Consider the following 16,830-nt stretch of genomic DNA (forward strand, 5'->3'; position numbering starts at 1 on the left):
CAAGGCTGAAGCTGCGGCCTTGATTAGAGTGGCGAGCAGGAACAAGGTCTAGACCCGGCCAACGGAGCATCCGGTTTTCTGTTCAGATGATAGGTAGGTGGTAAGCAAAGCAGAGCCCGGGCTACTCCAGATGATTTAAGGCCCAGATGACGTAAGAAACTGGAATTTGGTGGAGAGCTCATCACTGCACATCAACTCTACTCGGGAGCCAGATGTTTAAACATATCAACAAAATGTGCTCAGAGTTGCTCCAGCATGGCTACATTTATAGTGTACCAAAAGGAGGAAATCTATGAATGGGTGATTTTGCTCAGAACTCAACCAACATTGTAATAAATAAATTAAATGTATTTATTTTTTTAAATTCAGACAAGCAAAATCACTTATTATCCCATTCATTTGGGATGTATTTAAAAGCATTGCACATAAAAAATAATGAGAAAAACCACAGCCAGTCATAAGTAATGGTTTCATGCTGACTAAGTTTCACTGACTGCTTGTGATTGGCTGAGCAGGTACTGAGTAGCAGCCCTATTGAAAAAAATGGGACTGGCAGCAAAGCAATGTAATACTCTTGTAGAACGGTCATTCTGGTGCATGTAGTTTGACAAGTCCCAGCTAGCACTGATGGTCTGGGTTTGCCTTTAATTGCAGTTCCACAGTATTATTTTATCTATTTTTGGATTTAAAAAAAAAAAAATAATTATTTATATATGTATTTATGTTAACATATTTAACAGCAATTTTCCATAAAATTTCTGCCCATATTAAAACATATTTTCCATTAAAATGAATGTGAAATCTCACTCATATCAGTGGTTTTCAGGTGAAAACAGAGATTAATTGTGGAAATTACTATGGTGATTTTGCAATTTGCCCTTTACTTACCCTGCTCTAACTTCACAATGCGCTAAGCAATGATTTCTGTGATTGTGAGATGTATGGCAATTTTTTTGTGAGCTTTGAAAAAGTGGAGATTTACATGACGATTTGCTTTCAGTAGGTGAATTGCAAATCAGCATTTTTATCTGTATTTTCCAAACCTGTAATAAAGTACGTCTATGGGAGATTTTCTCAATCAAAGACTTGTGTACAGCCTTTGATATTTTGTTCTAATCACTTGAAGACCCGTGGTCTCGGCATCAACTTGCACCTGCGAAAACGAGGTATATTTACTAAACTACGGGTTTCAAAAAGTGGAGATGTTGCCTATAGCAACCATCATATTCTAGCTTTGATTTTGTAGAATGTACTAAATTCTAATTGGTTGCTATAGGCAACATCTCCACTTTTTCAAACCAGCAGTTTAGTAAATATACCCCTAGGAGTGCACCGTGATTATATGTTCAAGTAAAATACAGAAAATTATTTATCCAGGGAAATATCAGGATGCGATGTGCTGGCTGACTCTGATTGTTGGCTTTTTGCACTTTTTAGTATAACCAACCATAAGTCTAGAATGTTACTACAAGAGGCACTCCAGTACTCTGATGTTTAATAAAATTTGTTCTTTATTGAGTTACATATCTTAACTTACTAAGGGGTCTATTTATGACCCTTCATTTTTTTGACTTGATACTTTTCAATCCTTATCTCCTTGATAAGGATTGAAAAGTAACGGTTATGTATTAAAAAACTTCTCAGGGACAGCAGTGCCGATAACCTGCCGTCCCTGAGAAGTGACTCACCTGATCATCGCAGACTTTTCTCATTTTTCAAGGCTGCGGTGATCTTCTCTTTTTTTTTTTTTTTTCTTTTTTTGTTAGTGCGCATGCACCGACCGAATAGTTGGTGCATGCGCAGTAACATCCTGGCCGGCAAACTGCAGGATGATTGACAGGGAGGGATCACATGATCCCTCCACACATGCGCTGTCCAGCTCTGCTCTTCAGAGCAGAGCCGGACAGCGCAAAAGTTTTCAGATATGTTAATGTACGCCATCTTCAGATGGCGCCAGCTTCAGGTGGCGTACATTAACATGTAAAAAAAAGAGAACATTTTCTCTAGTTAGCCTTTCATACATAGCGGTTCTGAGCACTTCCCATACACTGTTATGGGGAGTGCACAGAAAAACGATAGGAAATGCAAAGCAGCAGATATCGGAGATATCTGCTGCGATGCTTCAATGGTACATAGGGATTTCACGGTAAACCCCCGAAAACTGTTGTTTTCGGGGGTTTACCACAGGAAAAATGCTTGGTAAATAGACCCCTAAAAGTGAAATATTAAAAACATATATGGGGACTCATGAAAAGAGTTGAAAAGACAAGTGCTCTTAGTGTATTAAAATATATATTTAACCCGTACATAGGGTTGAGAAATTGTGATGAATCTTTTCATTTCATGGTAAGTATTCACACAATATTCAAATTCCAACATGGAAAATATATTATTACTATAATGGTTATTTCAAAACATTACCGATCATTCATATTGTATGTCAGTGACTCCAAATTCTTGAAAAATTAAAATCACAACAGTCTCCTGTGGCCAATCTGTATTAATTATATCACACATTTTAACAAGCATTAGCTATCTAAAGTGTTCACCTTACTCTTATGTATTTATTATTATTATTTTTCACAAGGTGAGTTATCACAATTCTATACCTATTAATTATAAATGTAGACAAAGGCGTCTATTTCAAACTTCCTCCTGATATGCTATTCATAGGTTAAATCCATCTAGTGAGAGAATATATTATTTCACAGAAGTCACTTTAATGGAATATTTTTACGTGTGCACATTAAATGTGAACATTAGTTAGTTGAATGTCTTAGCTGTTTATACAATCAATTAACAGTGCCCTCTATTACTATGTACAACACAGATTGAAACTTTCTGTTGTTCAAAGATCAATTTACTAGAGGATAATTACAATGCACATTACATATGAACTTTTGGTAACTAAGAATCCCAGTTGTTACTTTCATTGTTTAGCAGCGCCCTCTATTGGTACACATAAAGCTGCTTAGAATGATTGCTATTCCCACCTCCTGGTTGTAGTTTAAACTATCTATTTCAACCCAGCGTTGGGACAAAACAGGTCTTAATCACCCCTCTCACCTTCTCTAAACCCTCTCTCGAAACCTGCTCCCACTTTGCCAACCTCCTCAACCTATCCCTCTCCTCTGGTACCTTCGTCTCCCCAGTAAACCAAAAAATGTACATGCCTCTCTAATTACCGCTCTACCTCCTTCCTTTTGCCTTCTTGAACAGGTGGCCTTGAACTGTCTCACCTCCTTTCTCTCATCTAACTCCCTCCTTGACCCAATCCAGTCTTCGCTCCCCCATTCCACCTAAACAGCCCTCACTTAGGTCACTAACAACCTTCTCTTCACTAAATCTAAGAGACTCTTCTCCCTTCTTATCCTTCTGAATCTCTCTGCTGCCTTCGGTACCACTGACCACTACCTCCTTTTGCAAACTCTCAAATATATAGACCATGTAACACCGTCCTCTCCTGGGTTCCCTCTTACCTCACCAACTGCTGCTTTTCAGTCTCTACACCTAAATCCACATCCCACTCTTCCCTAATGTCGGAGTCACCCAAGGGCTGTCCCTCTCAAAATCTTGCTACTTTCACCTCCCTTGTAATCTCTCAGGTTGATTACTCCCAGTTTACCCCTCTTAAGTTTATCGTCAATGCTATTGCCACCCGCCTTATCTTTTTATCCTGCTGCTTTATCTTTGCAACCCCTTTCCACCAGTCACTATATTAGCCCCCATAGCCTACAGATTACATTTAAGCTCCTCACCCTCACCTATGAAGCTCCCAACCAGTCCTCCCCACCCTACATTTCCAACCTCATTCCTTGCAGTTCACTTCTCTCTGCCAATGACCGCCACCTTTTCCTACTTCCGCCTCCAGGACTTCGCCTGGGCTGCTCCTTGGCTTTGGAACAATCTCTCACTCCTCAGGTTAGTCTCTACTCTGCAAGGCTTCAAGCATGCCCTTAAGACTCATTTCTTTATCCAAGCCTAGCAGCCCTCCTCTTAACTCCCTTGACTCAGCTATCACATCCACTCCCCCACTCGGTATCACCCTAATTGTGTCTTCCCCTTTCCTTTAGAATGTAAGCTCTCATGAGCAGGGCCCTCTTTCCTTGTGTCTCCTTCTACTATTCCATCACCCTCTGTACCTCTAGGACAGCTTCCCTAGCCCTGTTTCCCTCCGCTCTTGCCTACTTCACACTGGTCACTACCATCACTCTCACTCACTGTTCCGTAAATAATCTGATCTGCATTACCAGGTTATCTGAGTATTTTGTGTTTACTCAGTATCTATGTATTTTGTTTCTCATGTACTATATCTTTTGTAATGTGTTATGTATCATTGCTGTCTGTTTATGTCCTGTATGGCACTTGCGGGCGTTTTGTGGCACTTGATAAATAAAATATAATAATAATAATCTCATGGTGCAACATTATTTCAGATACACATGATTACACAACTTATTTATCTAAGTAAATCTGGCCCCTTCATTAGACACAGTTCTAAGACCTATTGAATTTGCTAACCATGGTATCAGGTGTTCTGTCTGAGCACACTCCAAGATTATTTATTTATTATTGCAGTTGTCCCTGTATGGGGAACACTCTAGAAAGCACTAGTCGTTTTGACACAGTGACAGACCACTCTAGTATTTGCCAAGGGGGAGGGTACGAACAGAACAACCAGCAGCTGTTCCTAAAAATAGTAGGAATGCTGATTGACTTTTGGTTGTGGTCTTGGGAGCCGTGCTTACAGTCTCTCATCTGCCACTGCAGCTAAACCGACTTCTGGAAGCACGTTACGTGGATTCACAGGACTATCATGAGGTACGTTGAGTAAAGATGTAAATACATTCACTGTTCAATAATGGATTGTCTGCTCCATTCTGCAGCTATCATTTTACTTTGGGCCTGCAACATTTTTACACTACAAGGAAGGCATTAACAGACTGCCCTCCCTCCATGTGTTGTACTACAACTCCACAATACCAGTTTAGACTAAACCCTCAATCCCTCTTTTTTTTTTTTTACAACCAGACCATCCTTTTGATCTGATATGTACTTCCATATGGTAAAATAGCTCCAATGGTTTCAAAAACTGTCATCTGCTTCCTATTCTAGTACCCAAGCTGTATATTACTGCTAGTTTTTATTTATGGTTGTGTTAAACTTAGGCTGGGAGATTACCATGCTGGGATTTATTCCTCAGCACTTAGAGAGTCATCACTTCTACAAGTCTGGCACGCAGCATCTTTTTTTTTTTTTCTTTCTAATTTTAGAAAGTAGGGTTTCCAATGAAAGCTATTACGAGCACACAGACATTTATTTTAAATCAATATATATTTTATATAATTATTGTTATCAAATAACTCTATCTTAGAGACATTTTGTTCAAAAAATTTGCTGTGTAATGCAAAGCAAATGGTCTATATTTTTCATAATTTGGGCCATTACATGGAATCTCCATATGGAGACTATCGATTACCTAAATAAAATCTTAAGCTCTAAAGCTGGAAACACAAGCATCACATTTTGTAAATCAAAAAAGCACATTACAATTTTGATCTAACAGAGCAAAGACATTTAGGGGCATATTCAATTCTTTGAATTCCCTGCGGCGTTAAAACTATTACCGTTATTACAGTAATAGTAAGCTGGATTTCACCTCGCAGCTCCCTGAGCCACGAGCTGAAATCCAGCGAGAAAACTACCGTAATAACGGTATTTACGCGCACTATTACCGTAATAACAGTATTTACGTGCACTTTTACCGTAATAACGGTAATAGTGCATGGAGCGCAAGATTTTTGGCGTTTTCGCCAACAATTGAATAAGCCCCTTATAATGCATTTGCATTGTAAACCAGTTGTAGGATTGTTACAGCAGTTTAATCAGATTCAATATAATCCATCCATTATCAATCAATTTTACTGTATATGTTTGATTATATTGGATGGATTGTCATCCACACAATGGTCAATTCTTTAACAATTCAATAACAAACCACCAGAATATAGCTTGTGTGCCTATGTTATCCTAGTTAATATAAACAGAGAAATAAGGTTGTTGTTTGAGGAATGTTATGTGCCTGTGTTTATTCTGACCATTTACACAAAATGTAAAGTAAAGTAAAATAAACCAATGGAAAATGCTTTTATATTAACATTCTAACCTTGCCTATTGTATTGGATCTTGTTTTAAGACAACATGCAAAGGTCTTTTGGTTTGACCGGGCGAAGTATGTGCATATGGAATTCTGCGTTGAGAACAGTCGGGATGTTAAAGTGGACATAGAGCGCAATAAGGTCATTTTCAGGTGAGTGTGGCTAAAACATTAGTTATTGAGGCAAACCTGCGATAAATCTATAGCAACCAATCAGCAATTAGCATTTATCTGATTACACAAAGGAAGTAACTTACGAAGAGCACTCAATGCATAACGCAGAATGTCTTTGATTTGGTTCGACTGGATGGTCGTTTGCCCAGCGCACTTGATGGTGCATGGTGACTCGCCACTCTCAGGAGACGCCTCCGCAAAGTACAAGGGCACCTAGGTGTTTAGAGAGGAGGAAACATTTCCAGAGGCGCACTGTGCAATAGTGTAAATATAACATTAAGCCCAACAACCTGGGTCAGAGCTGGGGAAGAGATAACAACAGGCAGTTGTAAGCTGGGGTTTAGAGTTGTGTGTTATTTTGGGTGTGTAGTGTTAGGCTATTTGTGTTATGGAACTAGTGTCACATGTAACAAATCACATCTGGGTTTTGTTTGATATTGTTTTATGTAGTTCTTTATTTACTAAGGCTGTCAAATAATAGCATACAGCTATTAGGAGGGTTCTGCTATTGAACCACCAAATGAACTTGGTCCAAATAAAATGAGACACAACCAGCTTGAGTGGTAAGGCTGATACACAGCAGCATAGGATGTTCAAGAGTTAAGCTAGAAATCCAAAGTGTGCTGGGGACTCGTAACTGACCAACACAGCTGTGGTTACCTTGTTGTCTCCTAGAAAGAAAGCCAATAAAATCACATTGGAAAAACATAGTTGTCCCGAATAATTTGCAACTATCCATTCCTTAATTTTCCTGGTATCATTCGCTTTATAAATCCAATCTTTGATGGATGTTGGAAAAGTTAAAACTATATGAATCAATGCCTTAGTTGCATTAATGACAATTAGGACTTTTTATACCTAGAGAATTGAGATGTAAAAGAAACATATGTAATTATAGTGTTGACTGCTGTCTAACAAGGTTTAATAAGCGGACTTCTAGTACTTGGCTGTAAAACATTTATTACATTTTCTAACAGCACCTGGAAGACATGAACACTGGATTGTAAGCACCGTGTCTAGACAAGTGAGACATCTAGTGGCTGCTTCCAGAATAACGTATTTTGCAGCATGCTTTCTAGAAAATATACCATAATAATAAACCAAATACATTATGTGCTCTATGAGCACATATAATGTCCTATGTGTTATAAATCAAATATGATATTTCTCCACCCTCTTGTGTCATTTCTTCTGATCCCAGCAAACCATTGTGTTATGTGACTGGTGTATTCCGCTGATCTCCACACAATTCTTCAGCTTCAGCTGTCCCATTTGCTAGCATATCACTGTTATAGTTTTATGTCTTGGACTGGCCCCATTCCTGCTTTCCAGTCTTCCTTAAATGTCTCATATTTCTTCTAAGACTCATGATAACAACATGATAGGATCAATTTTCCTAGGTTCAGTGTAACATTTTTAAATGTTTTTTCCCCATTGTTGGCTGTATTTGTCCATTGGCTCTACACACTGTAATTTCTATGGAGGATTAGTAGGTCTTTTGGAGGTGTACTGTAGTAGTAAGCCTGGCGATTGTGACTGTTTGTAGTAAGTCTGTCATTGGTGTTTGACTCTGATATTATCCAAACGTTTTGGATTTAACAGACGTCTTATGGTTGTTATAACTGTCCTTAGTCTACGTATGTTCTATGCTCTTGTTTTCATGGCAGAAAGCCCTTCTGGTGCTGGACTTATTCCCATGGGCATTATAAGTCACCTATATAGTCCAAAAGCATTAGAAAATGTGGTCAAGTTACTTGATACTTCATCTAGTTCCAGATCCCAAAAAACAAGTATTTATATCACATACTGAAATCTTTTAACTCCATGAAATCTGGCAAAATACCTTCTATTATATAGTATTATAAGGGTTTTATATAGTGTTTCGGGATCAATGCATATTCTTAATGTGTCTGGTTTCTATAATATTATTTAAACTGCTTATCTGGACTATGCTTTTCTCTACTGGTACTATGCTATGTTGGGCACGTAAATACTGCAGTTCTCCCTTTCGTGATTGCATCAAAGATACAAGCACTCGTTGTAGTTGGAACCACATTATTCTTCTACACTGTCAGAGATTTATCAAACCTTTCAAAAATAAAAAGTGGAGGTGTTGCCCATAGCAACAAGTCAGATTCTATCTATCATTTTAGAATGTACCAGATAAATGATAGCTAGAATCTGATCGGTTGCTATGGGCAACACCTCCACTTTTCCAGTCTAGAAGGCTCGATAAATCCTGTTCCACTATTTACATCTCTAGGGTGCTGCTTGCCAGGAATGGCTGCATATATGAGTACCTGCTGGATATTTCTTTATCTCATGTTTTCTGCTACAATTTTTACATATATACTGTGTATGTATGTATGTATGTATGTGTATATATAAATATATATATATATACATACACACACAAACATTTTCAGACTGACTTTTGCCAGCTCTGAAGCTTTGCATAATTGAAGACATTTCTCTAGAATCTAGACCCTCCTTCAGTAATGTCTCATGTCAGAGTCTCTGATTCCACACTCTGTTCTGTAACGGATAAGAGATTTTCTCGGTCCTGAAATCACAGGCTGCTATGCTGCCCTAGTTTCTTTAAATAAAACCTTGTATTTCCCCACTTTCATTCAAATTTTTTTTTAGTTTATAGTATTTATCAAATGCCGGGTTAGTAGTAGCAGTCAGAAGCCATTGCTATGCATTTCTGTGATGTTTTACTGCCCTTTTCTACAAGTAATGAAACAGCTTTATGTTCATATCACCGGGAGCTGCAGTGAGATTCTTTCCAGCGTTTCCAGGTTTTTGGCATTTTCAGACCATTCTTCATACTTTGGATCAATAAATTTTAGCCCGGGGTGCAAGATTCGACTCAGTAGCCTATTAGGAACATTTTAAAAGAAAAAAAATGCAGGTTGCCGAGTGACTCAGCCCAAGGTAGCCCACTATGGGACCGGCCAGGGTGGCAGATGCCCCCCCGCCCCCCCAGCACAGCCTGCTCCTGCCAATAAGTAACACTTAACCCCATACTTGCCAACTCTCCCGGAATGTCCGGGAGACTCCCGCATTTCGCAAGAGTCTCACGGACTCCTGGGAGAGTGTGGGAATCTCCCGCACCTGCCCACTTCCTAGTGAAGTGGGCAGAATTAGGTCCAAAACGCTGCTGTAAAATGACACATTTGCGTCATTACGTCACGGGGGCGGGTCCAAAATGATGCAAATTTTGGAGCCCCGCCCTCCATCACACCCACCTCCCTCGGCAGGCTCCTGGAAGCCAACTTCAGAAAGTTGGTAAGTATGCTTAACCTCATGTATCAAAATCCCATTTTCCTATAGGTTGTTTACTTACAAGCAGGGCCTACTTACCTCTTTGTCTGTATTACCCAGTATTGTTTTATTACAGTGTTTGTTCCCAATTGTAAATTGCTACGGACTATGCGAAAGTCCTAGGAAAGACGGTTATGAGAACAGATGTCCAACACAATGTAGTTAACAATTTCTATTTTTTGTTTTTAACTGTGGGCCATGTATTGTTCTGTGTTACATGCAATCTGAGCCTCATTACATATGCCATTCATTATATTGGATGCCTTTCAAAACACTTCATTCTGCTCATAAGTTTCAGGAAGTCATTTTACTGAAACATTACTGTATTTTTTTTTTTTTAAACATACATATTTTGTAATAGTCTCATAGTTGTTTGGTTCTAAACTTGCTGCTTAGTAAAGTGAAGCATTCTATTGTGTTGGTTTACATTTTGGACACAAGGACTGCACTGATGAAGTCTATTACCTTAAATAAAAATATACCATAGATAAAATTATGCCATACATCAATGCAACATTAATATATTTTCTTTTGCCGCACAGCTGTTTAAATGAAGATAATATTCAGATGTACAACGAGATTGAGTTATATGACTCTGTACAACCTAAGGTGGGTAAATACTGCTTATGTCTTAAGTGTTGCCATAGTGCTATTTGTTGACACTTTCCACATGATAGACTAAATAATACATAGTAGAACTAACTAGTTTCCAAACCGCAAAAGTGCAAAGAAATGCTTTACTTGTAAGGTCATGCACCTACATTTGGGCAATTGCACAAGGTGGAATCTGAATATACTGGTTGATAGCACTGGTCCTATCAACCAGTGCATTCATTCCTTCCTGAGAATGGGTTATGTGCATGAGTGTGCCTAGTTTTGCAGTGAAGTTTATTTTGTGAGACATGATCATGTAAATGAGATAAAGGGGGGCTATACTATAGTACATCAACTTCCAGCTCCTACAAATAAGAGCAGTTCTAGGTGTAAAACGGAAAAGTTTGAATTAATGAAAGGTTGGTCCTAAAATAGATCAACTTTTCTAGTGGTTTCTAGTTTCTAAAACTAGGCAGAAGTTTATTGGGGAGGGGGGGGGGGGTGTTTCCAGGGACCATGACATGAGTGGGCACCTTGAATTGCGCTTGGCAGATGAGTAGGAGCACATGTAAAACATTACAAACCTACAGTATTTGCAGTTTGTAAATTATCCTTTAAAAAGATTTTTAAGTAATGTTTAGTGATGAGTTTTCTATGTTCAGGATTCCAGAGAGAAACGTTCAGACCGGTCAATTACTTGTTTCCTGAGAAAATGGAAGGAGAAGGTGGCTTGGCCAAGGTTGACCAAGGAAAATAACAAGGTGATATATGAATGGAATATTTTATCTCTAGACTTCCAAGAATCTTTATCACAACATTTAATTGAGCACATGAAGACAATGCATTTAGATTTTGTTTCCTTAGTTTTTCTTTGATGAAAGGAGAAAATCAGGGTTTGATCTATATGTTATGAATGGAAAGAGCTACATTTCAGCCTATGCCTTTCCTAGTCGCAGGCCTACAGCTAAATCTGGGCCCAGTAAAGAAGTTACTGACTCAAAATCCAGAGGCTAGTACTATATCAAATGCCTGAATCATCTGGCACTATAACCATCATCTTGGATGGGAAATATTCGCAAACACGGTATATTAGTGTGCTAGATAACTGTCAGACATGTATTTACACAATAAATGTGAACCCTGTCATGTAACTGGTCTCTCGTCTTGTGTCTGTAGCCAGCTTGGTTGTCTGTAGACTTCGACAACTGGAGAGACTGGGATAATGAAGAGGAAGCAGAGATGGCATTAACTGAACATTACATGGATGTGAGTCTTAATAAAGCCATATACAATACATCAGACAGCCCATCTCACATGTGTTTCTTCAATGTTTGAACACTAGGTAAAGATTTTGTGTAATGTTTTGGCCACACTGTGGTTGTCACACTTCTCAGTAACCTTTTTAACATATACCAAAGAACACGTCGAGGATTTATTAGTGAAACATTTTATATGGCCGCGTTTCGGGGACATGATCCTCCTTTTTCAAGCCAGAGTGAAGTGAACAAGGAAATAAACAATTATAAAATACGAAAAGTCGCAAACTCCACTACTTTTGAATCCAATTTCTTTTAGCAATCACTGCCTAGTGTAGTGATGGGCAACATGCGACTCTCCGGGCCTTCACTTAAATTACAATGTGTGTGGTCTTTAAACGGCTGATAAATAATACATCTAATATTCATGTATTTTCTTCAGCTAATTAACTCTGTGAAGGATAAAGGAGCACCTCCGGCAATGGACGACCTGGATGATTTAGATGTAAGTGTAATACACATTGCGCATATAAACAATGCACGTGCCATTGAGAAATAAATGTATAAGTGAGTCAGCCCCTTTAACTGATCAGCACAAGGTCTACTTGCCATCATCATCGTCATTGTTTATTTAGTCAAATTCTTTGACTTTATACAACAAGAATCCAGTGCCTATAGATCCATCTCTTTTCTCTATCGGAAGAGGACAGTGTCATGAAGGGCAAGGGAGTGCAGGGTGTCAAGGAGAAGACAGTGATCAGCAGTATTGAAAGCAGCGGAGAGGTCAAGGAGTATGAGAAGGGAGAAGTGTCCCATTGACTTAGCTAAGAGTAGGTCATGGGTTACCTTGGTGAGGGCAGGGCCGGTGCAAGGTTGCTCGGCACCCTAGGCAAAGCTTAAGCTTGCCGCCCCTCCCCCCCCCCCCCCCCCAAAAAAAAATTAAAAAATTAAAATTAAAATCTAATCTCCCAGCCCCTAACACACTTGACATTTCTAAATAAAAAATAATAACTCTTACCTCCTCTTGGCTGGCTACAATGCAGTCTAGATGTCTAACGCAGCACTGATGTCTGATGCAGCACTGATGTCTGACGCAGCACTGATGTCTGATGCAGAATGCTGTCCAGGCTTCACTGCTGCCCAGGAGCAAACACAGGATATCTAGAGGGGAGGCTCCAAATGCTAGACTTCAGAACAAAACAAACGCAAGAAAAGAAAACATGACATCACTCACCTGTTACACACTGACATGTACCCCGCTGCCCACCAACTTCTCTCACACATGCCCATCTGCCCACTAGCTGTTCTCACATATGTCACCCCTTGCCCATCAGCTTGTGTCACATATGCCAGCCGCATAACACCAGCTTTACTCACATGCCCCCCTGCCCACTACTTGGCTTTTTTTTTTAGTATTTGCCCACTACTTGGCTCTCCTCTGTTGCTGTCTAATAATGTATTCTGTAGATGATATATTAAATATACTAACACATGCAAAAAAATAGAGAAAGGTAATCTAAATGACAGATAATCTAGACCGTTCTATTTTATTTGCATTTGTTAATGTATTCTGCAGATGTAAAATGAATTATACTAATAGAAAGCAACAAAGGAGAGCCAAATAGAGGGCAAATACTAAAACACATAAATGGTTCTTCAGCTATCCTCGAGTAGCCCCGGCTTGGTGAATAACAGCGGTGCTTCATTATGCATCGCTGCAATTTGTCACCGCACTATTATAGTACATAGACCCCATAGTCTCTAACTTTCTGTAGCATCCTTTTTCCCTCCCCCTTTCTATAGCATCCACCCCCCCCCTTCTATAGCATCCACCCTCCCCCTTCTATAGCATCGATTTCTGCCCCCTTTCTATAGCATCCATTTCTGCCCCCTTTCTATAGCATCGATTTCTGCCCCCTTTCTATAGCATCGATTTCTGCCCCCTTTCTATAGCATCCATTTTTGCCCCCTTTCTATAGCATCCATTCTCTCCCCCCCCCCTTTGTGTAGCCTCCATTCTCCCCTCTTTGTGTAGCCTCCATTCTCCCCTCTTTGTGTAGCCTCCATTCTCCCCCCTTTCTCTTACCTTCATTCTCCCCCCTTTCTCTTGCCTCTGTTCTCCCCACTTTCTCTTGCCTCTGTTCTCCCCCCTTTCTCTTGCCTCCTCTTCTCTGGAATCACCTTAGCTTCTTCATTTTTCTTCCTTTCTCTTCTTGCCTTCCTCTAGTTTTGTTGCTTCTTTCTTCCTGTCGGCTAGTCTACACTAGCAGTGTTGTGACGTCACAACGCTGCCAGAAGCCGGGAGCAGGGTGCCGGGCAGATTTTAAAATGCGGTGCTGCACTGTAGCACCACATTTTAAAATTGCTAAATGAATACGGGCGGTGTGATCTGCCCTGGGCAATCGCACCGCCCGCATTCATTTAGCAATTATTATTGGGTCCCCGGCCTTAGTGCCGCCCCCAAGAGGCCGGCGCCATAGGCAGCTGCCTAAGGCTGCCTAATGGTAGCGCTGGCCCTGGGTGAGGGCAGTATTGGTTGGCGTGATGAGGGTCGAGAAGAGAGTGGGAGGAGAGAGAGTGGGTCATTCTTTTGAAGACAAATTGTTCAAGATTTTTGGAAGCAAATGGAAGCAGAAAAATGGGGCAGTAGTTGGAGAGAGACTAAGGGTCAATAGAGGGTTTCTTAAGAATAGTTATAATTGGAGGGAACAGAGTCAAGGGGGCATGTTGAAAAAGAGGCAGAAAGGAAAGTGAGGATCTCGGATTCATGAAGCTGTAAGTGGTGAAGTGGGTGGACCTGGGAAGGTGAATCTGGCGAGAGGAGATTTTGTGGTGGATTGTGTTAAATTTGTCTATTAAGTAAGTGACAAAGTCAAAAGTGGTGATTGAGGAGGGGGAATGAGGTGAGGGAGGACAGAGAAGCGAATTGGCAGTGGTGAGGAGGCGGTGGGGGTCATTGGTTAGAGTGGAGATAATTATTTGAAGTAGGTTTGTTTGGTGAGAGAGAGAGGGTAGTGTGGTAGGAGGAAAGGATGTATTTAAAGTGGATGTAGTCAGCGTCAGAGCAGGATTTACTCCATTGACACTCGGCTGAGCAAGAGCATTTTGGAGGTAGCAAATCTGTGAGAAGTGCCTGGGTTGGGGTTTAGAGCGGTGGAGATGAAGTGGGATGGCTGTGGCTGCAGCAACAATGGCATCAGACAGTGTGGAGTTATAGAGAGAGAGAGATAGCATTATTGGGGCAGGACTGGGAAGAAATGGGAGTGAGGAGTGGTTCTAGAGAGGACGAGACCAGGATTGTCATGAAAGAGTCATGTAATCCAATGAAACTGGTTGCTGGCTGGAATTCTGTGAGGTAGACATTATAATATAAAGGACACCCAAAATGAATATATAACCTAGTACAAAAGGATTCAGTAGTGCATTCCTCATGGCACATATGTTGTTTCCATGTACGACTATTTGCTTTCTGTTTCTGTTTCACCAGGATGATGTGTGACTGACCTGGGTGTCTGTGGCCATCATAGGTAAGTTGATGTAGTACTGTTTTCAGAGAACCAAATATAGTCTTGTATATGTCTCTCTTATTCCTCAGGACTGTGCTAAGGGTACATACACATCGGTCGTCCTGCACATTCGACCTGAGCAGTCTTCACAACAGTTTGAAAAGCTATTAAAATATGGATCAAATAAAATAGAGATCTTTATAGGATGTATGCACCAACACATTTCTGAATGCTGCTTAGACTTAATGTAGAATCCGTGATCCACAATAGACACAGCCCAGGACATGTCTACAGCAGTTGTCATATTCAAGCAACACCATGAAGTCAAAACACACATTGCTTCAGAACAGCACTGTTATCCATATATTTACTGGTCTATATGTCTAATATGGTCTAATTCTGTTTTACACATTCTCATGTACATAGTTACCCTCATCTCCAGATATTATCCCTCTTTTCCTCTCCTATTCACTTTTAATCACCTCTTACTCCTGTCTACAAAAATTCTGTTCTCTATACTGCTATCTTCTCATAGAGTTCCCTGACAGATGTTATCACGTCTTACAACCTTCAAAGCTTTAAACACTCTCTAAAAATCCACCTATCGTTGTAATCCTACTCAACAGCCACCTGACTCATCACTCCACCCCCACATTGGGCAGAGATACCCTGCTGTCCCAAACTGCAATCCAAGGCTCCTCACCTACACCCCTATGCCCACTAAATTGTATTACTGAATATTAGAAGGACACAATGTTGCAGTATATTTCATGAGAAGAACTTGCTGGGTACACACCTATGCAATCATACTTCAGATGCAATGTCTCTAACAATTTCACCAACGATTGAAAGTCCTGATGAGCGTACCTATTCATGTGTACACAAATACACAATTTACCTTCAGATCTTTGATCTTCTTCTCTCATAAACATCTGCTGAAAAGACATAGTCCCATTGTTGATTGTGATTTTTAGGAAGTTTATTAAAACTAAACAATAGATGCTATGTATTTTGGTACAATAAAAACATGATCCTGGGGGCATACACACTCTTGCAATATCTGAAAGATGATCGTGAATGGTGTAATCTGCACGATAATTACATAGGTGTGTACCCAGCTTCAGTGTTTATCATATGATCATATTTATAGTTTTATTCTGATTCTCATGTCTATAGGGAGAATTTAGTCTCACACTATTTATAGACTAGTCACCTGCAGTTTAGAAACAACAGACTAACCCAATGATAGGCAAGGTGTGGTTTTTGTACCAGCATGTCTGACCAGCTGTTGCCAACTCCTGAACTATCCTTTTTCATGAAATAAAACATGTGTTTTGTCTAGTCAAGTCCTGCAGAGGATGGGGTTAACTTAGCCTAGGAGAGTTCTATTCTGAAAAGTTGACAACCCCTTCTAAAAAAAAATCCTGAGCCATCTGTACAGCAAATGGGAGAATCGTCAATAATGACACCCATTCCACTCCTCCCTGCTAACCGTAACCAAGAGCCACATACACATTATTTACTGTATCGAGAGAGCATGATATTTTGGGAAATTGTTGTCAAAAAGTGGACAACCACTTCAAATTGCTCTGCCTCCTGTTGGAGGAGATAAACCCCCAGAGTGATGTATGTGCCTCTCCGTAGGTGAAAAAATTATTTCTGTTTTTTGAAACTAACTAAATACATCATTTATTTTGTGTAATAGTGGTGCACTAAACAGTACCTGTTATGTACATATAGAAGTGGCAGCCATGTTGTGGACTGAATTAATATTCATGAGACTACTACAATCTTTCAATTTAAAAGTAATCAGTGA

At 39.9% G+C, this 16,830-nt stretch overlaps 2 protein-coding genes across 3 annotated transcripts in view; one reads left to right on the forward strand and one right to left on the reverse strand.

Annotated features, from left to right (window-relative positions):
• The window catches only part of IFI35 (interferon induced protein 35), a 721,240-nt gene that overhangs the window by 119,545 nt on the left and 584,865 nt on the right, over positions 1 to 16,830 (reverse strand). The window lies entirely within an intron of this gene.
• Positions 4,706 to 16,830, forward strand: part of LOC142094855 (alanyl-tRNA editing protein Aarsd1-B-like) — a 51,456-nt gene continuing 39,331 nt past the window's right edge. The window contains exons 1-7 of one of the 2 annotated variants that reach the window (XM_075177424.1): positions 4,712 to 4,821; positions 6,197 to 6,310; positions 10,201 to 10,267; positions 10,915 to 11,013; positions 11,429 to 11,518; positions 11,951 to 12,013; positions 14,996 to 15,035. In XM_075177424.1, the coding sequence (XP_075033525.1) occupies positions 4,817 to 4,821; positions 6,197 to 6,310; positions 10,201 to 10,267; positions 10,915 to 11,013; positions 11,429 to 11,518; positions 11,951 to 12,013; positions 14,996 to 15,007 (450 nt within the window). In that variant the 5' untranslated portion in view covers positions 4,712 to 4,816 and the 3' untranslated portion in view covers positions 15,008 to 15,035. Of the gene's footprint in view, positions 4,822 to 6,196; positions 6,311 to 10,200; positions 10,268 to 10,914; positions 11,014 to 11,428; positions 11,519 to 11,950; positions 12,014 to 14,995; positions 15,036 to 16,830 lie in introns of both variants that reach the window. The other variant, XM_075177425.1, reaches the window with a different exon arrangement.

The sequence above is a fragment of the Mixophyes fleayi genome, chromosome 6 (assembly GCF_038048845.1).
Source record: "Mixophyes fleayi isolate aMixFle1 chromosome 6, aMixFle1.hap1, whole genome shotgun sequence".
Taxonomy (NCBI): Eukaryota; Metazoa; Chordata; class Amphibia; order Anura; family Limnodynastidae; genus Mixophyes; species Mixophyes fleayi.